General features: G+C 36.2%; 1 protein-coding gene across 4 annotated transcripts in view; it reads left to right on the top strand.

Annotated features, from left to right (window-relative positions):
- The window catches only part of FAAH (fatty acid amide hydrolase), a 148,759-nt gene extending 131,684 nt beyond the window's left edge, over positions 1 to 17,075 (top strand). For all 4 annotated transcript variants that reach the window (XM_089998922.1, XM_089998923.1, XM_089998921.1 and 1 more), the window contains 3 exons: positions 10,912 to 10,973; positions 12,032 to 12,127; positions 16,814 to 17,075. In XM_089998922.1, the coding sequence (XP_089855048.1) occupies positions 10,912 to 10,973; positions 12,032 to 12,127; positions 16,814 to 16,876 (221 nt within the window). In that variant the 3' untranslated portion in view covers positions 16,877 to 17,075. The remainder of the gene's footprint in view (positions 1 to 10,911; positions 10,974 to 12,031; positions 12,128 to 16,813) is intronic.
- Positions 17,076 to 26,001: the final 8,926 nt, after the last annotated feature.

The raw sequence follows: 26,001 nt of genomic DNA, 5'->3' as shown, positions 1-26,001 counted from the left end.
TGCCTTTCTAACCTCTATTTCTCTTTTTGAAGGGGAATAAAAAATAGAAAAGAAAAGAGAAAAGAAAAGGAATAAGAGAGAGAAACTCTTTTGCAAGGTCTCATCTGACCAAAGAAGTGTTTTGAAAATCACTCGCCTCCGTTTTGAAAATTTGCAGGAAAATGGAGAGACGGGATTCGCTCGTCAGTACGAGGTTCGATCGTTCTTGGCGCCTTTACCAGGGGTAATCGAACCGAGGATCGAATTTATGCTTTTTGCTTTGCTAGAATATCATCTAAGAATTTATTTTAAGTCTAAATGCACAAAGAATCATGCTTGTGCGAATGCAAATGCAGAAATATATGCTTTTGAGAAAGTATTTTGGAAATTTGGGATTTTCCAAGTGATTCTGAGATAAATATGATAATGGAGTGAAGAAATGATTCAAAGGGTTGAATTTGATTTGAAAAAGTTAGATTTTGAATCTAACTCGAAATTTGAAATAGATCTGGAGGGAGAGACTTGAAATTCCAAGTCTTGGAATAATCAGAATTTTGGAAAGATAAGTTTATAATCAGAATTTTGGAAAGATAAGTCTTCAGATGAAGAGAAAAGGAATTTAGAATTGGAATTTTAAAATAAGAATGAATTTTCAAAGTCATAATGGACTTTGAATTTGGATCGATTTTCAAGAATCGATTTTGAAAAAGGAGATTTTGAATTCAGAACCTAAAACAGGAATTAAATTTGAATTTAGACTTGAAATTGGATTTGGAAATGAGATTTGGAAATGGAACTGGATTTTGAATTTGGAATAGAATTTGATCTGAAATCTGGAATCCTAGATGGATTTGAATCTGAAATCTAGAATCTTAAATGGATTTGGATCTGAAGACTGGAATCCAAAATGGAGTTTGAATTCGAAATCTGGAACCCTAGATAGAATTGGATCTGAAGTCTGGAATCCAAGATAGAGTTGGATTCGAAAATCTAAATCCGAGGTGGAATTGGGTTCTAGAATCCAAGATGGAATTGTTTTTTCGAAAATCCAAATGGGACTTGTTGATGGATCTGGATTTTGAAAATCCAGATTTGAATTTAAAACTTAGGAAAAATCGAATTTTGAGATTCAGAATCAATCTCAAAACTTTGATTTTGACTTGAGAATCAAGACTCAATAAAGGATAAACTTGATTTAAAGCTTAAGTTTTCAAATCAAAAGATGAATCAGGAATTGAATTTTGAAAATTGGATCAAAAATGCTAAATTGAATTTGAATTTGAATCTGGGAGATGAAAAATGAATTTGAATTTTCAAAGTTGAATTTGGACTTTGAGATTGGTTTTGGATTGGAAATTGAATTTAGAATTGAATCTTGAAAATGAATTTGGAATTTCAAAGTCAAATTGAACTTTGAAATTTGTTTTGAATTGGACATTGAATTTGGAATATAAAAGTGAATTCAAATTTGCAAAGTCAAATGGGACTTTGAAATCGATTTTTTTTTTTTGAAATGAGATGGAAAGGTGAATAAAAATTGAAGGTTGGTTTGAGAAATGAAAGAAGATATTTGAAGAATTATCTCAAAATCGCTTGGGTTTTGAAAAAAGAATTTTGAAAACATGATGAAATTCTATCCTAAATGATGAATGAATTAAAAGAATTTGAAATTGGATTTTTTTGAAAAGCATATTTCATTCTTTAAGTGAATTAAAATAAGATTTGAGAATATAATACATCTCTGACTATGGTCATAAAATGTATTATATAATAATCATATTTAAATTCAAGTGAAGAATAAAACACATTTTTTGTGCCTTTATAGAGTTTAAAATGAAATTAACTCTTAATATATCCTGACTATGGCCATTGCTATAGATTTTGAGTTAATTTTAAGTTAAACTCCAATAAAGGAAAAAAAATAGAAAAATATGATGATTTTAGAAAAAGATCAAGTGTAGATCCAATGTTATTCCATAAAAGATGAAAATTCTAAGTTTTGTTTGCACCCTGACTATGGTCATTGATGCAAATCGTCAACTTAAGATTTAATCACTTTTTATTAAAATGGTGCACGTGTCATTCGTGTTCCCATTCGTGAATTTTTGAAAGAAAAAAGAGAAATAACATGAAATAGGCATGCTCATACATTCTAATCTAGTGCAGGAAAGGTAAATTTCTCATTATAATCTAGCTATTACAATTCTGAGATTGAAATGACAATTACAACTTCTAAACTAAGGAAGGAAATAACATTCTCCGTGCATTTCCCTCAAAATCCCAGTTAATACAAGGTTAAAAATGTTTATAAAAGGGGAATATCACATTGAATTTGAGATGCAAGAAGGTGGAATGGATGTTTGAGATGCACACTAAGCTAATGAGGAAATGAATTCTATGATGCTTATGCTTATACCTATTCATGGTATTTATCTTGAACAGGGAAGGCTTAATGAGGTTTGAAGTATTGGTGCCCATGGGAAGTGGATGCATGCTGTAGAAGATATTCAGGATATGTTGTTGATGTAGAGACTAAGTATATGTACATAGGTGAACCAGGGAGATTGAAGATGAAGTGCATTTAAACTACGCTGGAGGTGATAGGGGTGATGAATAGTACAGTTTGCAGGAAATGGAAAGTGGACAGGGTTGTTGTGAAGGACTGTGGTGCTTGTGGTGCTGAAGGGCATATGCAGCGGGTGGCCAGTGAAATCGAGCATGTATACAGGGTATGCTGGATAATGCGTTGATAAAGTGATAGGTAAATGTAACCAACAGTCTGATGCAAGAGTGAAGGTTTTGCTGTTGTATGATACAGCAGTGGCATAGGAAGTAGAGAAGGGTTGCTGGGTTGAAGATTATGACTGTTGTAGTATAGCCTTGGTACATATACAGCAGGATGCAAGGGTAACGAAGGGAACTGAGTAATGGAAATGATGGATGGGCAGCAAGAAAGATGGAGTAAGATGCTGAAACAGTGGGAATCACTATCTCAGACTTATGAATGGATTTCTTACCACATGGAATGTCATCAGGCTGAATTTCTGTGGCTGTTGGTGATGCTTCACCAACACAGGCTTCATTGCCCCTATTACTTCCACCAGTTTGTAATGGGGTATTTATGGAGGGAGACGATGTAGGACATGAGTTTTATCGTCATGGTAGATGCACTATTACAGCCAGAAGGTAGTGTACAGCAGTAGCTTGCATGACATATATGGTGGGTGGGAACGTAGTATACTAGTGGCCATATAAATGCAAAGAATGTCAACAGTGTGTACAGGTGAGGGGTATGTGTTGTGCCATGAGAACAAGTGTAGCATCACCAGATGATAGCAGAGCTACATTACTATCTAAGTGTAAAGCTTGTCACTATGAAACCATTCAAGATGATGAGTTGTCCCCAAGGTGCCAATTTGCAGAAAAATCCAGATCATCACAGAGGATTTTACCCAGAAGACAAATGTTACCTCTTTACACAACTATGGAAGATAAATGCAAGTGATCATGAAATGAAGTTAAAATGCAAGCCAACTTCTACATTTCAGAACTTTGGTCCGCTTTTGCTATCTAAACTGAAATGAAGATGGTTAACTGATCAAGAGCATGAAAAGAAAGAAAAATGTTATTACAGGAAAAGGAACAGGGGATGAGATTTTTCCTCTTTTGGAACCTGATTTCTTTAAACAAGACCTGAAAACGTTATTGAAAATCATCCAAACTTATAGTCATCTTTGTAGTATTTTCCCACAACTCCCCTTTCAAGTTCCACCGTTTTGCTGTCAGCACCAAAGCTTCCCTTCTGGACTTCTATCAGACTTATGTCTTGAGTATATCAACACTTGACTTTTTTTTATATACAATTTATCAAATTTGATAATCCATTCTATCACCCATTAATACAGATATCATTAACGATAATCAAAACATAGTAGGTTTATCAATGAGAATGGATGAAACCTGGTTGGGCTCCAATTGCTCCACATGCATCGAAAGCAAAGCTTGCTCACTTTCCCCCTCAGCTCAGAGGATGCAAACAGCAGGATTCTCCAGAACCTCTGGCTTTCCTTTTGGATGAACTGCATGAAGATCTTAACCATGTGAAGTAAAAACCTTTCAATAAAACAAAGGAACCACATAAATGACCGGATGAGGAAATTGGCAATGAATACTGGGAAAACCCCAAGGCTCGAAATAATTCTGTTGGTGTAGATGTTTGCCAGGGTCATTATAAGTCAACATTGGTTTGTTCAGTTCGCAGCGAAAATTCCCATCACCTTTGATCCCTTTACGTGCCTGTCACTGCCATTACCTTTGACAAACACTTATTCTAGGAGAATTATATTATTCTTTGGGGATGGAAGTGGATAGTAAAATGACGGAGGATGCTATCTCAAATGTCGACAATCAGATGGTTGACCCAGATCTTGATGAATGAACTCAGAAACGAGATGATTAATCAAGATCTAAAGGAGTTAAATCTTGGACACCGGTCCAGGATTCAGACGACCGATTGTCCGAATCCTGTCGATCGGCAATCAAACAGTTTCTTGTCGATGCAAGGCAGGAACCGATAGATAGCAATCAATCCAGACTTCCAGTCGGTCATTCTCAAACAACCGATTGAACAGATTCAAAACTTTGATCACTAAACTCCACCATTGATAAAACATTCCGGCGACCAAGCATTTTCAAGACCGCCGGAAACACACCTCCCCTTTTCAACTTCAAACAACACTTGACCACCAGAATTCCGTTCAAAGCTTTGGCAATTTAATGACAAAACGATCAATCAGACTGATCCCGAGGCCAGCAAATCAATGTTCAAGACATATCCGGTGATCAGGCTATTCAATTAAAACTTGCCAGAAATCAAGTCACAGTTAAACAATACTCAAGTGATCAATCGGATCAAGCTTTTGACAATATTCTGATAAATCAGAATCGGTCCAGAAAACATGATCAATGTCGAGAAGTGAAATAAGAGCACCTGAATGCTATGAAATGAAGCATCACAGGAGATGACAAGGTTAACGAGGATTAAAATGTAACAACCTATGAATACACAAAATCAAATCCCGAGAACAGAGATAATGACACGAACGGAAAATAGAAAATTCTAAAAAAAAGGGAAAGCAAAAATATATATATATATATATATAAGTCCACTACGAGACAATATAAATGCCAAAATCGAATACAAGAACACACAAGCACAAAAGTGTATACAATGGATACTAATGGGCAATCAAGTGAACACAAACAACATAAAAAATATGTCTTTATTGGCTAACAAATGCATAAGAAAATCATTAACAAAAGAGGGGAAATACCCTCTATATATACACTTGCCTTGGGGAGCTCCAATAGAGTCCAGACTGTATGGTCTTTTAACCAAGAGCTCCTGCACAGTGAATAAAAGACAAAAAATAAAATAAAATAAAAAATAAGAAAGAAAAAAAAACAAATTTGTGCCTGTAACAGGAAAAAAAATTGTTTTGATTCGGGCCGGACCCGACCCGGACCACCGCCTTTCGCTGTCTTTTAAGACAGCGAGGCAGGCGGGAGGAGGGTTACGAAACCCCCCTCACCGCCTCTCGCCCTCTCGTCTCTTCCCAACTCTCTCTCGCTCGTCCACTGTCGCTGACGCAGGTGACCCGCGGCCATCGGCGACACGCGTACTCCGGCGGGCTTCTCTCCGGCAGCCTCCCCAGGTACGTTCTTCTTCTTCTCCTCTTTCCATCTCTCTCTCTCTCTCTCTCTCTCTCTCTCTCTCTCTCTCTCTCTCTCTCTCTCTCTCTCTTAACTTTCCGTTGCGCATGGAGGCGGTCGAGCTGCCTCCCTGCTGCCTTAAATCACCAGGGAGGGGTCGAGCCCCTCCCTGCGACGTGTTTTGTAAGGGAGGGGCCGAGTCCCCCTTCCTGTGCCACTTTTTGGAGGGGAGGGGTCGAGCCCCTCCTCCCTGCTCCCTGCATCCCCTTATGGCATGGGGGGGCTGAGCCCCTCCTTGCTCTTTATCATGGCAGGGGAGGGGTTGAGCCCCCTCCCTGCTCTTGGTGTTGACAGGGGAGGGGGGGGGTCGAGCCCCTCCCTGATTCCTGTTACGGCAGGGGAGGGGCCGAGCCCTCCTCCCTGCCTCCTGTTACGGCAGAGGAGGGGCTCGCCCCCCTCCTCTTTGTTCCTTTTGTTCGGCAGGGGAGGGGATGAGCCCCCTTCCTGCTCCCTGTTACGGCAAGGGAGGGGGGCGAGCCCTCCCTGTGCCTCTTCTCTCATTAGGCAGGGGTGATTCCCTGCCTTCGCTGTTTTTCGGCAGGCGGGGGCAAGCTCCCTCGCCTCGCTTCTCCCTGGCATCAGGCGGGGCCTTCGGCCCTTGCCTATTCGTATTTCGACAGGCAGGGGCAAGGCCCCCTGCCTCCCTCTTAGCATGTTTGTTAGGCAGGGGCGAAGCTCCTTGCCTCTGTTCGTTGTTGACAGGCAGGGACTTTGACCCTACCTCTCTTCTACTTTGTCAGGCAGGGGCGCAACCCTGCCTGCACTCGCTTTATGAGGGCGGGGGTGCAACCCCCTGCCTCCTCGGAGTCCGCTGACAGCAGGTCAGCAGGGGCTCGCAGCCTCTGCCCCTGCTTCTTGTGCTTATAGCAGGGGCACGATGCCTCTGCTTCCCTTACGTCAGGATGGCGACAGTGTCCCTGACCTTCTATTTTGGTATTAGCTTGCTAAGATTGTTACTTTTGCAGCTCGTGCGACGGACTCTGCTCGCGCTCTGCGACCCCAGTCGTCCACCGCTTACATTTGCAGACGCCAACAAGCTTGCAACTCTCAAAGGTAGGGGAAGATTGCATGAAAGACTTGGATAATTGAATTAAGTTCAATTAACTAAAAAGGGACTATTAAATAAATATATATATTGAAATATATATATTTATACGAGTCCGCATTTAACTCAAGGATGTGGTTTCGCGATCCTTGTCATTTACTTTGCCGTCGCGTATCGCGCAAAGGTTTTGCGTTGCACTCCTGCTTACAGTCTTTACTTGTCGTCGTGCATCGTGCAAAGGTTCTGCGTTGCACTCCTGCTTATAGTCTTTACTTTGTCGTCGCGCTTTGCGTCATACTCTTGCTTTTGCATATGTGTTGTTTCTGCCTTGCTATTGCAAATGACATGTAGGTTCTTGCTTTTTGCGTATGCCTTAAAGGCATCCTCATGGAGGATGCAAGGGGCATTTACCACTCTCCCTCTTGTGACAAGAGTTCAGTCGGGAGCTGGCGATACACCTTCGTCTAAGGAGAGGGATACCTCGTAAGGATCCTGGCTCTTCGTGTGCGCAATCCTACACAGTCGACTTGAGATTTTACGGAGCTGCGCAAAAGCATCAAAGACTGCTCCAAATCGAAGCATTTGGAAGGATGTGACTGGCTGATCCTGCTCGCCTTTTTGGCATATCTCGGGTGATCTCGGATTGGGGGTTCGAGCGAACTTCTTAGCGGGTGTTCTGTTGAGAAACATGTATCCTGTCTATCGAGGTCGGTATCGAGTCATGCGAGACATGTAGATACCCCGATAGCGGATGTGATTCGAGATAATCACATGCATAATGTTGGCACAAGGTACTGTTGTTTCAAAAGATAAAGTAAAGTTGATAAACTTTACATCTTTGTGGAACACTCCTGTTGAGGCTTCTATTGAGGAGTTATACCCTCTTCATCCTAGAATACTTGTAGTCGTGCACGACACGTCTAGTACTGCGATGATCGAATGAGACGGTCGTGCGACCTCGAACAGTGCTAAATGCACAATGTTGTAATCACATAAATGGCCTCACATTCGCCTTCACAGGCAAGATGCTCGAGTAGTTTAAAGACCACAGCATAGGATGGGTCGTTAGTTAAGCAACCCCTAACGCACCCATTCGCTTCTGGTTGTTCTGTCAAGGGAGAGGATAGAGCGGTACAAAACTCCAATGGACAGGTTGTTAACAACCACCCCACGGGCAATGATCCGGCCTCCCCAGTCATTGGAGTTAAGGGGAAAGGTGCTACATTAGTTAGCTCAACACTTCTGCAGAAGTTGGATGCATCTGTAGCATAGCCTCCTTTGGGGAATCCTCTCTCGGCTAAAGCCGGCCCTTTAGGAGCGGACTCAACTAGCTATTCGGGTTATTGAAAATACATAAAATAACAGACGCCCGAACTAGTCTCAGTTGTTTTTACGTTTTGCCTGCGCGTACCAGCGGGCCAGTAATATCGAAACATAAAGTTTGTTCACATTGGTCGATCGCTTGCTTGCTCGGTAGTTTAGTATGCTACTCGTTGAGCTGTGCACGCCTGTCAAGGCGTTACTCTAGTTGGTTAAACTGCTTACGCAGTTCTTTACGGAGTAATAAGGAGCTTCTCATACTAGTTAAATGCTTATAATAATAGCAATATGCCAGTTGCTACATATTAGCATGTGACTTGCTTTATCCCTTGGTCGAACTGTTTAGTGCTTATTGTAGCGTAGCACTTGTTGGCTTGCATCTCTTATGATTGATATGATTGCATACAGCTCGTAATCTACGAACAGGTTGCAACTAGGATTGATGTGGCCGCTTGTTTTATAAGCTGCTTACATATTGTGATATAACTGTTGCCATATAATTGCTTATGAATGGCTTGTGACGCAATGGTTTATGCCTTACGATTAATTTAATTACTTGTTGATGGACTGAGTCATTTAATGGTAATTGTATGTTTTACGAGCATTGTTATGAGTGCTTGTCTTTTTCAGTTGTTTTGTTTGGCTGACGGGTAGAGTTAGTTACTCTTCGCCAATGTGTGTTCTCTTATGTTGTTTACGCATGCGTTGAGGTCCTATTTGAGGATCGCAATGTTCCTCGTGGCAATAACACGATGCGTAGTATTATATGCTTCTGTGTGATGTGATTGATATGCCGCGTGATATGAAATGTTGGAAGTATGCGATAATATGTTCAGGGTTCATGGAACCTTATTGGAGGAATGGGTGATCGTGTGTTTTGTTTTACTATGTGAAGTGATATGATGCATATTGATAATATACATGCTTGTGCTCACATTGTGGCTACTGACCCCAAGAGCAGTCAACTGTTCGGAGCAGTTGATTGTATAGATGCGTGTATCACTGAGTATGGTATCTGTTGAGGACCTGATCTCCAAAGGATTATATGTGAGGAAGTGTATGGTCTAAGACCAGATATACCATCTTGGGCGGAATTCCTTGTGAGGTTATACATTTCCCAGACCAGGTGATCCGGCGTTGATCTTGTTGATTGTAATAGTGGCTATCGACCCTGAGAGTGGTCATTTGCGTTGATGCGTGTATCGCAATGATTTTCATTGGATGTGGTATTTGTTGGGGATCGGCTTCCCAAAGGTTTCGCTGTGTGGTTATACATTTCTCATATCGGGTAATCCGGCTAGAGCGGTAAAATCTTTGTGAGGATGTACACTGTCCATAAACGGGTAGCCGCGAAGTCGGTGAACTCCTATGAGGAAGTGTATGGTCCAAGACCAAGTATACCCTCTAGGGTGGTAATTCCTTGTCAGGTCGTATATTTCCTGGACCGATCGATCCGACGTGGATCTTGTGTTTTTGCTTACCATAAAAAGTTATGGTGAGCTATGATGATCTTCTGAGATTGTTTGTGATAGCCAACTATGAATTCATAGTTTCAGCTTTCTGTTTTAGCATGATTACATGTAGGACTCAGATGTGAGAATCAAATCGTTAGCGATTTGAGTTAGTGATTATGTTTTGGACCTTCTACGGAAGGGTGGGCTTTTCTGAGAAATTATGACGCCTTAGTGAGTCATAACAGGTGGCAGTTGGCCGCGTAAGGTTTTGAGAGATGAGAATAGATTAAGGTGGTTCAGGACAAAGCGTTTGTTAGAAGTAGTGAGCAACAAACGATGTCCTGATGGTGATTAGATGCAGAGATCCCATTTTAGGAACGAGAACAAGATTGTTGTGTGGTAGTTCACAACTTACGATCAAATGGATCGTATGCTGCGTTGTCAGTTGTACTGTTTTCTTGCTTTGAGCTACTTACTCGCTTGCACTACTTACCCGTTTGCACTGCTTACCTTGTTGTTTTGCTTACCTGTTTAACTGCATATCTGCTTTAAACTGCGTAACCTACTGAATTAAATGTACTTAATTCAGTTTCCTGTAGTCTCTCTTGCGCACCTACTAGTTTTTCGCGAAACTAACCCATTCTATGGATACAGGTGATGATTAGGTACACTACGGGCGATGGCGCGATTGCAAGATGGCTTCAAGACTTCTTCTTTCTGCTCTTAGCTCGCGTCCTGGACGCTTTCGGTTTGTATCGGATTTTTCTTCGGATACTCGAATTTTGTGAGTTTTGGTTTTTTAGCTAGCGTGCCCAAAGTTGTCAGCTTGCCTTCTGATTTAACAAAAGAAAAATCTTCCGCTGATTTCATAAATAAACTCTGAAGGAAAGAGATATTTCTAGTCTCTTGCCTGTTTTTCTGAAAAGGTTCGCAAGTTTGAAATTCGGGGCGTTACAGTGCCTATTGGACAGACCCTATTAATAGGCAAAAAGATCAAAATACCCCTAATGGGTATTGCCTATTACATCAATGTATACAATTATATATACATATGAATATATAAATATATTTTAACAGTTTGTCACTTCATGTATTACTCTGATAAATTAGATGCATATACTATCATTTCATGCAGTTGAAACTTGAAAGTATGGATCTCTCTCTCACTAGAACAGAAAATCTAGAGAACATCCCTTTACTTCTTACAGGCAAACTTGTTCTTTGTTAATTTTTTATGAATGTTGTTACTGATTCTGATTAGACCTGGTTACAGTGTATCTCCTGGCTACCTTTAAGATGAAAATTGAAGTTTGTTAGTAGCTGATCTCTATTTAATTGCAGGCTACCTCATGCGATTTATAATTGCCGGAAACCTTCTTGGTCTCCCTGCCATTTCAATCCCAGTAAGTCCCTGAGTTATTTTATTTTGTTTGACAATGCCATTCTGAAAATTAGTCAATATAATCATTTCTTGCATTGCAGTCAAATTCATTCTGGTTTATGTTGCAGGTCTTAAAAGTTAATACAATCCATAAATTGTACAGATAACCATAACCACCCATTTCATTTGGCAAGACCTTCAAATTCAAGATATGTTGAAGCTTTTGTTGCATTTTCTCCTAGATAACTTTGATGCTTTAATCAACAGATCCATGCACCTGATGGATTTCTCCAATTTTTTCATCTCTTAATCCATTGGCTATTTTTTTGGAAAATGAACTGCATTCCGTCACCATATTGCTTGTTTATGGGGGGAAGATTAAGGTTACTTTTCCTTGGACATATTTTTTATCATCTGCACTTCATTGACCTCTAAAGTGAATCCATCGAGACATTGAGACCTATTGGGTTTGTTTGTGTTTTTTCTTTTTCCCCAGTACCTTTCTCCCTCTTTGTCAAATCAAAGTTTAAGGGGGTGGGTAGATATTTATCTTTTTTTCATTTGACATCTTATCTTTATCATTTCGTAAGAGGAAACATTAAGGATTTAATTTCCTTCAAGGCACTGCAGGGAGTTGGTAGAAACAGATGCTAAGTAGGGCGAAATATCCACAAGAATGTTCCAAAAACCTCATTGTTGAACCTAAAATTCTGCTGAAAAAGCTTCTGATAAATGTTATTGCATGTAGGGTTCATTGGTCCTTGTAGTGCTTGGGTGTCCTTATATTTTTCCTTAAGGCTGTCATAGAGTTGGTAAACAAAGATACCACGTATGTATTCTCTTTCTTTTTATATTATTATTATCACACCATCCAACCAATGTTACAAAATGTTATCTCATTGTTCAATTACACTTGAGACAGTTCTCTCGGACCCTGCTAAGTAATTTTCTATTTGTAGTTTCTTTTTTATTGATATCAACATTTGTAGATGCATATATTGTTCTTTTCTTTTGGTTAATCCCATTAAGCTTTGTCTTCATGGTTAATACTATAGCCTGGTGTCTGCTTTTTCATTTCAGGTGGGCCATGATAAGGAAGGGCTTCCTATAGGTTTGCAATTGATTGGACGTCCATGGGAAGAAGCCACAATTATACGGTTGGCTTCTGCAGTGGAGGTAATAAATTATATGTCGAACTCAAAGTTGCATAGCTTTTGCTTACTGAACATACTTATCTTGCTCCATTTTTCTTAGTCTATTTATGTGACTTAAACTTGAAGGAGATTGCTTATACGAATGAATGTTTCTTCTGTTGATGTTCCATTGCTTGTGTTCTTGAAGAGGTTGTAGTAGTTCTTGGTGTAATGAAAGGAAAAATACTAGAGGCCTCTTATGGGCTTACAAGAACACAATGACCACTTATGGGTCAATACAAAAACACATACAAATAAACTACTTATGGTCTGAATCACAAGTAAAAAATAAACAATTTTACTGAGAGGGAGGGTGGTTGCATAAGGGGAGGTCCCCTTTGTATACAGGTAAAGAGCTCTATAGAGCAATAAGCATCCCAACTGTAACAACCTCAAAGTGACCCTCGAGATTTTGCGGATTTTTTTTCAAATAAATAATTTAAAAACATCGTGGAAAATATCTCTGGCATCTAGGGCATATTACAGGTTTAATATACACAACCCAACAATCATTCCACATATAGAATAAAGCAAGCCATGAATTAAAATTTAATTAAATTAAATAATCCTCATTTAAGATTCACATGTTCTCTCAAAACAAAATCTCCCCAACACAGTCAGAACCTAGTCCACCACATCATAACCCTAGCTCCCTTCGACAAGTAGGTCCCTCCATCACTATACCTCAGTACTTAAAAACAATTTTTAAAAATAAGATAATAACTGAAGTTCTCATACGCCACCCTCTCGAAATTCAAAAGTAAGAAAATTAACATAAATCAAATCAAACGAGGTCTTAACAACCATTAGACATGTAGAACAAATTTACAATATAAGTAGTTCAAATCAAACAATCAACAATTTCATGCTAAATTAAACATTTAGGGATGCATGAATAACTTTTTAAGTTCAATTGTCAATATTGCTTTTGCATGCATGTCCCTACTTAATGCACATAATTTAATTCACTTACTTAAAATCCGTGGATACTCAAAACAGGTCAAACTCTAGAGGTTCAAGGCAGTTTCTAGTGGTATCTTAAAACACAATTTGTATTTTATTTATTAGGTTTTACTCATATTCCTTGACCAACATCAAGAATCATCATCATCAATCCAAACATTATGAATCATCACTTAATGTCAGGACGACAAAGAAATCCATATTCATTAACGCCACTTTTTCAGCATACAAATAATTGCAGTTGAGTCTAACAACACCACCATCAGGCAAAATAGTGGGAGTTCGCTACAACTGTGGTCGGGAACACGAACCACATATTGGGTTCTTGGGAAAAATAATGCACACGGCGTTTAGTATCCTCACGGTCCTCCATGACCGCCATCCGAGGTTTTCACTCTTTTAGAGGGCCACCAAGGAAGAAAATTTATTACATTGTTTGGTCTCTTTCACCATTCTTAATAAATTAAGGGTTCTTTACACCAAAACAGTTATGCAAATCATTATGCAATAACAGATTCGGGCCCTTGCCCTATCAAAGTTAATAGTGTAATTAATTTAAAAGCAACAATAAAATAGTTTTGCAATGCATTTACAATTTACTATTGTGTTGTGAGCAACACATACTCCTGACCTCCAAAGGCCCATCAGTGGTTCTCACATAACCACTACATAATTGAATATAAATTAAATGGCATTGCAAATATTACGGTATCAACAATCTTCTATAGACGAATAGTAATCACATAATTAATTTGTGCATGCAACCTAGACTAAAACTGGAATTTAAACATGATATGCATAACCAAATCATTGGATAAATAATCGGATGACCAAAAATTTCAGAATGCATTGATTGCAACACATAAATACATTTGTATATATATACGCCTGTATATATATATGCTGATTGTTATATATACATATATTTATACCCCGGTCAACACACACACACACACACACACACACACACACATATATATATATATATATATCATGTTTAACATATATATGCTCAAGAAAACTGCATGTGTATATAACATACAGAATATATGCTGGTACAGATTCAGGAAAAATCACAGGTACATGTATTCAGCATAATACATGCCTACACTTATCCAGAAAAATCATTGCTGCATATCCACAATGAAATACATGGGTGTTCCTCTTTAGGAAACGCAGATGCAAAATACATGCTAACTTCTCACACAATTAGATGCATATTCATAGTTCACGAAAGTCATGCATATGCAGAAAATAGTTAACCAATCGCAGAAAATAGTTAACCAATCTGCCTATGCAAACCCAACACAATACAGGTCTAATATCCATCATGCAGGAACAAATTTATTAAATATTAAGCATGAGCTGATTTAACTAATCATTCACATACAAATCGGGAATCAAACAAGCATATGCTGAACATGTATGATTCAGTGTCAGCATAAGTGATTTCTTAATAAAAGAAAACTGATTACAATCAGTTCTATAAAGGAAATATACATATATATCCTTTTCAGAACTGATTATAATCAGTTTTAATATATGTTACCAAAAATCTGTTTCATTAACCAGCATCGATCATCAGTTGAGGCCAAAATTATCGTGAACTCTCTTCAAAAGAAAACACAGATTCAAGAATTTAACCCATTCAATCTGTTCCACACAAGAATACCCTTGAACCCAACCTAATAGCAGCCCAATTCACGAACAAAAACAAATGCAGAGTCGCAGACTGCTATATATATGTTATGTTATGAAGTGAATGTATCAATGCACAAACTGAAAAATTACTTAAAATGTTGAAGTTGCCCTTTCACAGAGTTGGCACTATTTTTCAATGTGGCTTTGTTATGAGGGGTAAGAAAAGTGGTTTACTTATTTCTCGTGGAATGAGTAATAAGGTGCATTTATACAAATATAAAAGGAAATTATGTTGCAAATGAGTGATACATTTTTATAATGAGAAACACAAAATAGTGAAAAATATAGGTGAAGAATTATTCAAAAATGATTTTCAGGGAGTGCAAGGTCATGAATGGTTCCAGTGTGAAAAATAAATAATAGATTGAATAAAAAATAAAATCGGAAATTAAGAACGAGAAAGTGAGAAAAACAACGATATATGTGGCTCCGTTAAAGGCCTACATCTACTGGAAAAGTCTCGCACTCCCTCTTTCATTATATTTAATCCCTCAAGTCAATATTTATATAGGTTTAAAATCCAAATCAAGAAACCTTATCTACAACTCTTATGGAAACTAATCAAGATAAGATAGTGATGTATTGAATCTCATCTAATCCATCAAATCTTAGAAAAACTATAACTGAAAATCTCCTCCAGATTTAGATAGAACCTTCCATATTGTCATAGATTTTAACATCCCCTCAAGTTGGAGGTTGAACAAAGAGGACTTTTAACTTGCAACTTGAAAATTAATGCTAGAATTGATGCAAATGATTGAAGACATCAATGCTCCAATGATGATCAGGCAGCAACAAAGCGTCAAACGAACCACAATTTGAACCAAAGTCACCAAAAAACTACAACCTTCAAGTTGGTAAATTTGGATCATACCCTGCTCTAATATCATGTGAAAAATAAATAATGGACTGAATAAAAAATTCAGAAATTAAGGAGGAGAAGAACACTGATATGTGTGGTTTGGCCAAAGGCCTACATCCACTTGAAAAATCCCACGCTCTCTCTTTTTCATTTTAATCAATTCCTCAAGTTACATATTTATACAGGTTTAAGATCCAAATCAAAAAACTTTATCTACAGCTCATATGAAAACTCTGATGATAAATGGTCGGTGATTAATCTTAATTTTCTTGGCACACATGGATTTCCTAATTTATAACTTTGAACGGAGATTTGTTTATGGCCCATGAGAATCATTCTCTCATACAAATGAGAACAATTATCATTGGTCTCCATTCTCTCATGTCAAAGCAAATATGAGAGAATGGGACTTCAGAAACGACTTTCATTTGCTTTTGTCATTTTCTTATTTGCCCCATAATCAGAATCACAAGGGACCCATTGTGATTCTGATTCATATGACTAACCACATTTGTTTTAGAGTCGTATTGGCCAGCAAAGCAAACGTACCCTAAGGCAGCGTTATATGCTGGACACATGGAGCGGGGCACACTTGTTTTGAATGGTTCTGTCCTGAACAAGTGATTCACACCTCTAGGGGTGCAACACTATTGTTCCAAACAATGAAGAGTCAAGCGTGGCCAAAGGACCTAAGGGTTCTCACGTTTTTGTGATGTGTTTGCTCCCACCAAAGGGCCCATGTGGAAAGGGATGCAACAGTGCCCGCTGACTGTTGCGTCCTTTGATTCAAACACACCCTAAATATCATTTATTTCTCCACAATGGATATGGTTCTAGAACTAGTATTTGTCAAACTCAGTATGGAGTAGGTAGAGTCAGATTACTTGAAAACTGACAAGGTCGCAGGATGAAATTTGCCTTAATTTCTTTTGCAATTGTTGATTGGATGCTCGCCGTGTTCTATCACCTAGTTTGTTATCATCTTCAGACAATAGTCGTAGGGATTCAGAAGCTTATCATGTGGGCACCTTGTTGTCTTTGTCTTATTTACAAACTTTAAATATTTTTCTTACTGAAATGTGAAGAGCAGATTGTTGGATTTTATGTGATTAATGTTGGTGACTTGGAACTTTTGAATTGCAGGAACTGTGTGCACGTTCTAGGAATCGGCCATCCATCTTCTGTGACATTCTCAACGACCGCTGATGAACTGAATAACATGGCTGGGCTCTTTGCTTCCTCTACTTCAAACTCATTATCCTAGTAATTCCGATGAACGAATTGAATAAGTTTGCTAAACCGTAAACATGCTTTTCTTTTGTTCACACAATGTGATGCAAAATTTGATCTGGCAAAACGGCCTCCTTTGGGATTGATTTCCATAATTAAACATTTGCCTCTGCCACTTTTGTGTAAGGGTACATTCATTAGATGTGTTCAGCACATTGAAATAACTGAAAAGAGGAGGCTTTTTTTAAAACATATAGCTGCGGAAGAGCGGGTCTTTCATTTTTGGAGGACAAAAAAGACTCCAGCATGTTTTTTGAAAAAATAATAACAATGTTTTGTAGTTTTATTTTAAAAAGTGAAAGGCAACTTTTTCCTAAAACAAGCAACTTTATATTTTTTTGAATTTTTCATTGGTTTTGAGGGTGTTAATCATTTTAACTAGTTGAATGTTGCTAGCATTAATGGAAAAGGTTCAAAGTTAAATGAATGCTATATATATAGTAATGATATGGTGGTGCTCCAGGAGCACTTACTTTCACATACTAGAAATCATAATTGTATGTTGTATCTTCTCAATCAGGCCTTATGGATGTATTCAACATAGTTTATTTGAAGAGAATCTTGCATTATGTTTTTTGGACATAAAAATAGGATTTTTCAAGTCATGAAATTTTGATACATTGTGAGACATTGATTTTTAAAGGTCTTAAAAAACATACATGTATGCTATAATCGCATGATTCAAACCTTGTTTTCTACTAAATAATGTTTATAGATCATATCTATAGGGTCTATCAACAAATAAAGTTCAAGAAATTTGAAAATCTAAACCTTCTATTAGGTGTGACTAGATACCGTGAGAGCACCCTATCATTACTAATATATGTATATATATATAGAGAGAGAGAATAATGCACTCCTTGGTCTCCCTTTTCTCATTAGGCCCTTTAAAAAAATTTAGTTTTTTGTATTTTTACATCTAACACGGTAATATCGTGCATTTTTATACTTAGTCAAATTTAGAGACTTTTGAAAATTTGCCTAAGTGTCAAAAAAAATTTGATAAACCTTCGATATTAAGAATGTGATATTCGAGTCTGGGCTTGTGTCAGGTCTCATCAACAAGACCTAAACGAGCCAATTAATGGGTAATAAAAAATTTTATTTTCAACCTTTAAATTTGAGCAAAATTTGAGAGAATTTCGAAGGTGAAATTTGAATTATATATCGTTTGATGTACCTCAAAATTTTGAGTTTAACGGTATTTTAATTTTCTGAATTCAAGTTACGATTGGCTTGAAAATCGTAATTTTCAAAAATGACCCAACTCGATGGGTCGAGTTCAGATTTTGATCGAACTGGATACAATCCATATGATCAAAATTAATATGGATCTGGACTCAGTTCAAGACCCATATTAAGTAGAATTTTATCCATTTTTAAATTCAAATGGATTTAGATATAGATTTGGATCTTAGATCTAGATCGAGATTCAAAATTCAAATTCAATTAAATTAAAGTTTTAAAATCTGAATAAAGGTTTAAATTAAAGATATTTAATGTTAAAAAGACTCTTAGAGGAATAAGGTATCTTGTAGAAATTTTTGAAGAATTATTGATTAATAAATAATTATTAATTAATTATTTTATTATAAAATAAATAATTTTTGAAATTTGTTGGAGAGGGTAGTTGGCTGATTAGGGTTTCTAGAATAATCCCTTGCTACTAAAAGATAAAGAAAGTAAAAATAATAAAAGAAGAAAATATGAAAAAAATGAAAGAGTTGAAAAGTCAATATGAAATATTTAAGAAATAGGGAAAGTGTGTTAGAGATGGACTCTCACAGGGAAAATCCTACCTCCAACATACATTAGAAAGGCTTAGAAAATGGGGGGGAGGGGCGATCACCCCCTATAGAGCCCTACATAAACAAAAAAAAGGAAAAAGAAAGAAAAAGAAAGAGAGAGGAAAAGAGAAAGAGGAGAAAATATTGGAAAAGAACGAGAAAAAGAAGAAGGATCTACTTTCTTCTTTGGTTGTCTCACAAGTTTTTTCAGTCTTTTCAAACTTTAAACAAGGTAGGTTCGTTCTTTTGATTTGAACAAGAAAAACGGAGCCTAAATCAAATTTAGGCGAGATTTTTAAAGGGAACCGTGAATCTGATCTAGTTTTTCATGTTCGAAGTAGGAAAAATCGATGTATGCATGGTTGTCTATGTGTATATCATATTCAACTCCTATTTTTATGATAAAAATATGTTTTATATGCGATTATTTCATGTGTTACTTATGAGATTTGAAAGAAAAGCATATAGATTATTTATTTATGTCGATCCCATGTTAGTCATGTGCACACACGCACCTTATATTAATTTTTTATTTATGACAGTACATATACATGTATATATGATTATTCATACATGTGCGTAAATGTCTATGCATATAAAATATATATATAAGGTTTTGTACATGTGCATCGCAACCGCGGTTTAGGCCTGATTCGATCCAAACCGGGACCGCTACAACATCCCGTATAAAAACTGTTAAAGCACAACAGAGGGAGTATAGGGAGCAGAATTGGGATTGTTCAGTCCCAGCCGACTGGGTTGGCTAGCCTGACACTACAACAGAGGGAGTATAGGGGGCAGAACCCTCAGACCCCCCCTCTAGATGTTGTCAACATTATAAAAAAATAGTAGACTAGGGATAGAAGACTGCACTAGTTTTCATGAGAAATGACCTCTAACAACTAGCCAGCCAACCCAGACAAGGTAAATCAAGTGGTAGGTGTCATCATATATAATTGATACAACATAAAACCAGCATATTGTCTTCAACAAAAATGAGTTGAAAAAGGGCAGGAATTTTGTAATATTGAGATTTACATAGGGAAGAAATAGGAGGTAAGAAGAAACAAACAAGATGTTGATAATGATGACAATGACGATGCAGTGATATTGTTTCTTGTAAGTTTTTTTTTTTTAGACATGACCAGTGGAAGAAATGCACTAAAAGGAACTGAAATATAACAAGAATTGGAAGTGGGCAAGATTATGCATTGTGTCAAGCGGCAGAGAGAGAGAGAGTATCCAAAGTTCCTTAACCTAAATATGACACCATAAACAGTGTAGAAACCAAATAAATGCCAAACAATTGGCTTTAATGATCTGTGCCATGATTGGCTAATGCATCCTTGAATTTCTTAATTTGTACAAACACAACCACATTCTGAAAATGTTGGAAGGCCCTCTCTTATAAAAACTAGAATATGAACAACCAAAAAAATCCTAATCAAAATTAAAAAGGAAAAAAATGAAGGAAGAAAAAAAAACCAAAAAGGTGTTTAGATGTTAACTGGAAGAATGAGTGAAGGAAATTGGGGGAAGTGGAGGTCGGTGGTCTATTTAATTGTCACATCGAATTGAGAGGAAAAGAAAATCAGGCATGCATGTAGGACTAGAACATGATTGTTAATGCATCCACATCAAGCAGTGTTATCATCGCAAAATTTTTACTTTTTGCAAGTCAAACTGACCTTTGAAAAAGTTTTTGAAAATAACTCGCCTCCGTTTTAAAATGCGGGAAAATTCCGAAAAATGGGACTCGTCTGTCGGTAGGAGGTTCAATCGTTCCTACCGCCTTTACCAGGGGTAATTGAACCAAGGATCAATTGTATGCTTAACTTTGCTCAACTTGTCTAAATCATATTCTATTTCCTAAATGCACAAAGAATCAGGCATGTGTTATGAATTTCTGAAAATGCATATTTGAAAACATGATGTTTGCTTCAAAGATTGGAAAATATTTGGAGATTCTTGAAAAAGATATCACTTGAAAATTGTGAATCATGATTGAGATACTGTATTTGAGAAAATGAAAATCGATTTCTGAAGAATCTAGAGGTTTTTGTGAAAATCGATTTTGAGAAATGTGAAATAACTTTGGAAAACTTGATTTCTTTGAATTCAAACTTTGAAATTGAAAATATAACTTAGAAAATTGAATTTGGAACTTGGGAAATACTTGAAATATCATTGGCAAATCAATATTTTGATAAAATCGATTTTTGAGTAAGACTTATGAAATTTTTGAGAAAATTGATTTCTCTGAATTGAAATTGGAATTTGCAAATGCATGAATTGAATGAATATGGATTTGAAAGACTTGATTTTGAGGAATTGAGAAAATCCTTTTTGTATTTTTGAGAAATGCAGTGCATTTTGAAGTTAGCCTAAGAGTGTAGGATGAATGTGGCTAATACGAAGATTACAAATCTGGGTATCATTCGTATTCTGACTATGGCCATAAATACAAATTCCACCGAGTTTGTCAACTCCATAAGAGCTAGTGCACGTGCCATTCGTGTAGACCATAGTGAATTGGTAAAAATATGCATGAATGATACATTCATCAGACATTTAATATTTGCAGAATTAAACTATATGCAATGCAATCCTAGTCTAAGCTGAAATTTAAATTCTTATTCCAAATTTAATTTAATTTACATCACTATTGAATTTAAATGACTGAAAATAAAGTCTTCAATGTCCCTGCAAAACTAGAAAAACTGGTTAATGAAAATATGTTGGCTTTTCTAGGTTTATCTAGTAATATCTAGAAATTACTGGATTTTGCTAGATATAAGCCTTTTCCATGATTCCCTTAAAAAAAAATGATAAAATATGAAATAAAATTGAATAAATAAGGAATATAAGATATGAAATTTCGAAATTGGGGTTTAAATGACCAAAATACCCCTGATAGCAAGACTATGGCCTTGAAATCAGGGTTTTCAGAAAAATATTTTGTAAAATGCAAGTTTTGAAATTAAAATGAAGATAAATCAAACTAAATATGATGTGACATGATTAAAAATATGGAAATTAGGGTTTAGAATTTTGAAATTGAGGTCAAATGACCAAACTACCTCCGATAGCAAGACTATGGCCTTGAAATCAGGGTTTTCTGAAATAGATTTTGGTAAAAACTTGGGATTTATGATTGAAATAAACACAAAATCAAACATGAAACACCCTAACATGATTATAAACATGAACAAACCCTAAAAACACACACTTATGCACGAAAATTAAGAAATATCACAAAAATTGTGATTTTATCAGTGTTTTTGGATCTTTCAGGTACCCTGTTTTGCAATTTGATCAATTCAGACATCAAATGAATTCTAAATTTCATAAAAATTGGCACAGACACTTATTATAACCCTAAAATCAGATTGGAATTGCAAAAATAATTTTTTGACATTATTTTAATCTGAAAATTGCATTAATAACCCTGAAATAAGCTATTTTTAACCTAGGTCACATACCAGTTTCAGAGTTAGACCCGAATCAGGGGTCAATCTTCCATGAAAACTTCTGAATTTTTACAAAGATAAACTAGGAAGAAAAACAGAGATTTCTAAATTTACAAATTGGAAAAATCATCTCCGGTTAGGGAAAAACTCTTCCGGCAATCTGAACTAGAATCTAACAAACCTAACAAGGGTTAAAACAACTACTTCAGATTGAAAATACAGACATAAATAACAAACTTAATCAAAAATTTCTAAAATTTTAACAGTAAACAGTAAACAGTAAACAGAAAAATAATAATACTCACTTTTTACAGATCATGAATCGGATCTGTGGTTTGGGATTTATGAACAACACAAGTCTGATTAGGGTTTTGGTAAACTCTAACGAGTTTTAAATTTAAAATCACACTTTCTGTCAGAAGAAAAATACTAAACAGATATCAAAAAATCTCAAAATTTTACAGTAGATAAATATAATCAATATGAATCCATGGCATTTTACAGATCTCAAATCGGGTATAAGATGAGAAAAATATCATAACAACAAGTTACCCTTTTGATTTTAACAACGATTTTAAAGTTTTAAAACCCCGATTTGATGTCTGATTTTTCTGACAGGGTTTCCGAATCCCAAAAATTCTGATTTTTTTACAGTTGTTCAATCACATATGCATGTATCACATATAAAAAAATCCAAAATTAACAGTGAATATTTCAATCCGAAACAGCATGCTCTTTTCTGTTCTAAACTAAGAACACATAGAAATCTAAGAAACTTAGGAAATCATGCATTAACGAATGAAAAACAATAAAATAAACACTAAAACAGTAAAATAAAAATTATTTCTATGCTGGAAAACATGTAATAAACATAAACAAACACATAAATAAATAAAACTTAGGGAATCAATTGCTGGAATTTGATGTTACCTTTAAAAGCATGGATTTAACCCATTAAAAGGGTAAATCACATGTTTTATTGGTTAAGAATATAAAAAATAATGCAATAAACGATTCTAATGGATTAGAATCATGAAAAACAGCATGGAATAGGGTTAGATCATCTTCTTGAATTGATTTTGGGGTTCTTGGATGAAATCCATGGTTAAATCCATGAACACAAGAGTTTCCATGGTGAAATATATTGAAAACTCATAAAAAACTAATAAAATAATAATAAAATAATATTAAATAACTCACCTTGGGGATGAAACTGCAATGGAGGAAGGTGGAGGTGCTGGAGAGGAGAGAGAAGCCACGAAAATTTGAGAGAAAAAAGCCCCCTTTTGCCCCTCTAAAGACCCCTTTTTATAGTTTTTCAAAACTCATGTAATTAGGACTAATTAATACCTAACTTTGACTTTTTCAAACTCTATCTAAAACCACCAAGGGAGGACGATTTTTTGTGGTTTTATAACCCTAAATGAACTCTAACTAAACCTTAATTAACACCTAATTAAACCCTAAAAAGTCCAAATGTGGCACCACCTAGTATGGACCCACATTTGGTTTTAAAAACTTGAATTTAAAACCTTTAAAAACCAATGGTTTAAAACTTAAATAAAATGGATTTTCAAAATTGATTTTGACTCCTTTAAACCCCTAACCTAACTAGGACAATTACTAACCCTAGTCTAACCTTGACTTCTTCAAATGTGGCGCCACCCCGAGTGGGCCCTACTTGAGTTTTTCAAAAAGCGATTTTAAAACTTGAAATTGAGAAAGTTTTCAAAAGATTTTCAAAAGTAAACTTTGAAATTAAATTTTTTGAAATGGCATAGGGTCCTAACTGGATCAGGACTCCTCTGCATATGGCTTCAACTGAGTGGACCCCACATCAGAGTTTTGAAAATTTGAAATAAATATTGAAAATGGCTTTGAAAAGGGGTTAAAATCAATAGTTGAAATTCAAAGTTTTGAAAGTAGAGTCTCAAGCGAACTGGAACTCCGGGTTAGAGTCCTGGATTTTTAGGACTCTTGATTTTGGTTTTTAAAAGCCAAATGAAGGAGTTTTTGAAAAGATTTAATCGAAAATGGTGAAACAAGTTAGAAAATACAGTCAGGGTTAGACTCCTAACTCAATCAGAACTCTGAAATAGAGTCCTGAATTAACTGGACTCTACAAAATGACCTAATTTTTGAAAAAAAATGGAAATAAGTGAAAAGGGAATAAAAACATACTTCAAAACAGACTCATGACTGGACTAGGACTCCGAGACAAAGTTCTGATCGGACTGAAACTCTAGATTTTTTTGGTATTTTTCTAAAAAACAGATAAAAGAACTTGTGAAAACAATAACAAATATTGGAATAAACCAGAGTTCTGATTCAACTGAGACTCTGAGGACAGAGTTCTGATTGAACTAGGACTCTCAGATTTTTGGATTTTCTGAGAAAACAAATGAGAGAATTTTGAAAAACAGTTAAAAACATGATGAAATTGAATTTTGGTTCAGAGTCCTGATCTGATTAAGACTCTGAGAAAGAGTCCTGATTCGATCAGAACTCTAAGAATTTTGGCTTTCTAATAAGCAAATAATGAAATTTGGAAAAAGCTTTTGAAATCCAGTGAAAATGAAGTGAGAAAATCAATTTTGGATAGAGTCCTACTTCGATCAGGACTCTGGGGTAGAGTCCTGATTTGATCAGGACTCTGAGATAAAATCTCAGAATTTTGAAATTCTTTGATAAAAGTGTAATAGTTTTGGTAGATTGAAAGATTTCTGAAAGATTCTCTCAAAATTGAAATCAGGATCAGAGTCCCGATCCAACTAGGACTCTCTGAACAGAGTACTGCTTTGACTTAAACTCTGAGTTTCTGACTCATTTTGAAAGATTTTGAAAGATTTGATTGAAAATAGATAAAATAGCTGTAAAAGATTAAAGTCCCAATCCAATTGAAACTCTGAAGAAGAGTCTTGATCCGATTGGACTCTTAAAGAAGAGTCCTGATCCAACTAGGACTCTGAAATTTTGGCCAAAACAGAAATTTTTTAAAAGGTTTTCTTCAAAAACAGGTAAAAAAGTAGTGAAAAATAGAGTTTTGATCCGACTAAAAATCTGAAAAAAGAGTCCTGATCGGACTAGGACTCTGAAATTTTTGGAGATTTTTGACAAGTAAAGGAATCCAGAAGCGACACCACCTAAATGGGTCTCATCTGAGAATTGAAATCAGTTGAAAATTGAGTTTAAAATGAATCCAGATTGTTTTCTGAGAAAACATTTCGAAATATAAGGTCCCGGGGTTGGAAAATGACAGAATGTTGAATAAAAACCTAGGTTTTGAAATTAATTTCGAAAGAAAAAGTTTTAAAACTCAAATCTGGATTAAATATTTTGAAAACATGAGTGTTAGATCTCGAAAATGAGATGTAATGACATGCAATGCTATACAATGCAATGAAATGATATGCTGAATTCATGCAATGATAAGCAATGACACATGAAATGGATGAATACTGAATGAGGAGGAAAATTTGGGGTGTTTACAAGCAGTCGAGAAGAAACAAACATATGAAAGAGGAATGCAGCAATACTAGCAGTCTTGTGAGATCCAAAAGACTGGTCACAACAACAGGAAATGGTTCAACAATTGAAACTGCATACACCTCCCTGCAGAGGAAAAATAAAATGAGAAAATGGATAAAAACAATAAGAGGCTTTTGGTTTTGGTGATGCAATATAGCAAGGGCAGAGCAGCAAACTAAAAGATACAAGGACAACAAGAAAATTTGTTTAAACACAATAGCAATACAGGTATGGCTTTGAAGCAAGTGGAATACAC

The sequence above is a fragment of the Nuphar pumila genome, chromosome 3, assembly GCF_984573655.1.
Source record: "Nuphar pumila chromosome 3, dmNupPumi1.hap1.1, whole genome shotgun sequence".
Taxonomy (NCBI): domain Eukaryota; kingdom Viridiplantae; phylum Streptophyta; class Magnoliopsida; order Nymphaeales; family Nymphaeaceae; genus Nuphar; species Nuphar pumila.
The sequence above is the reverse complement of the archived record's forward strand: the minus strand, read 5'-3'. Positions and strand labels throughout refer to the sequence as shown.